General features: G+C 65.3%; 1 protein-coding gene across 1 annotated transcript in view; it reads left to right on the top strand.

The window, feature by feature from the left end:
* Positions 1 to 507: 507 nt before the first annotated feature.
* Positions 508 to 1,072, top strand: part of Ccdc102a (coiled-coil domain containing 102A) — an 11,754-nt gene continuing 11,189 nt past the window's right edge. The window contains exon 1 of the mRNA XM_013027896.1: positions 508 to 1,067. Coding sequence (XP_012883350.1) covers positions 645 to 1,067 — 423 coding nt within the window. The 5' untranslated portion in view covers positions 508 to 644. The remainder of the gene's footprint in view (positions 1,068 to 1,072) is intronic.

The raw sequence follows: 1,072 nt of genomic DNA, 5'->3' as shown, positions 1-1,072 counted from the left end.
ACCAAATTGTCATCCCACACCAGGACTACAGCAGTGGCCAGAGCCAACAGCCCCTGCTCTCAGCACTCCCAGCCTGGGATGGGGTGGGGAGTGTGCATGGATACACAACAGGGTTGGTTCCTGCAGATGGGGGAAACAGGAGCTTCTGAACCTGTCTTGGGGTTCGGGAGGGCCTCTAGGGGGACTTCAGAGGAGTTTTAAGGATAAGAAGTTAGACTTGCGAAGGGAGAGGTCACAGCAGCAGGACAGAAGGTGGTTGTAAGCAAATATGTCATGGTCCTTCGTGGTTTGGTGTGGATGTGGAGTCTGCGGCCCTCCAGCGGGTGGTAGAGCAGTGGGCCAGCAAGGCAAAGTTTAGATCAGCCGCATTGCTAAGGGATGGAGACTAGGGGGCTGGAGGTGTTCCGCCCTGGAGCACCCCCCTTGTACTGGGCACTGCTGTACCCTCATGGCTGATCTTAGGTACTGAGGGTGGTCACAGCCTAACCGGGGTCCTGTTCTCCCGCAGATCCCAGGAGGCAGGTCTGAGAGCAGCGAGTCCTGACAGTCACCATGTACAGTGGTGTCGCGCCTACCCGGCGTCTCCTGCTCAGTCCCTGATCCTGACCCACAAGAGTTGAGTCTAGAGCCTGCTCGGCCGCACCATGAGCCACGGGCCGAGCCCCCGGCTGGCCGAATCCCCGCAGCTGGTCAAGGGCAGCCTCCTGACCATCCTGGGCGGCCCTTCGCCGGAGCGCACGGGACCGGCCGACTCGCTGCCCCCCACGCCGTCCAGCGGTACGCCCTCGCCGGGACCCCCGCCCGTGCTGGCCCTGCCGCCCGCCCTGCCCGCGCCCCCACCCGCGCTGCTGGCCGATGGGGACTGGGAGAGCCGCGAGGAGCTGCGGCTGCGGGAGCTGGAGGAGGCACGCGCGCGCGCGGCGCAGATGGAGAAGACCATGCGCTGGTGGTCAGACTGCACGGCGAACTGGCGCGAGAAGTGGAGCAAGGTGCGCGCCGAGCGCAACCGCGCGCGCGAGGAGGTGCGCCAGCTGCGCCAGCGCCTGGACGCGCTCACCAAGGAGCTGGCGGG

This window comes from Dipodomys ordii, unplaced genomic scaffold (assembly GCF_000151885.1).
Source record: "Dipodomys ordii isolate 6190 unplaced genomic scaffold, Dord_2.0 Scaffold106, whole genome shotgun sequence".
Taxonomy (NCBI): domain Eukaryota; kingdom Metazoa; phylum Chordata; class Mammalia; order Rodentia; family Heteromyidae; genus Dipodomys; species Dipodomys ordii.
This window is presented reverse-complemented; position numbering and strand designations above follow the sequence as displayed.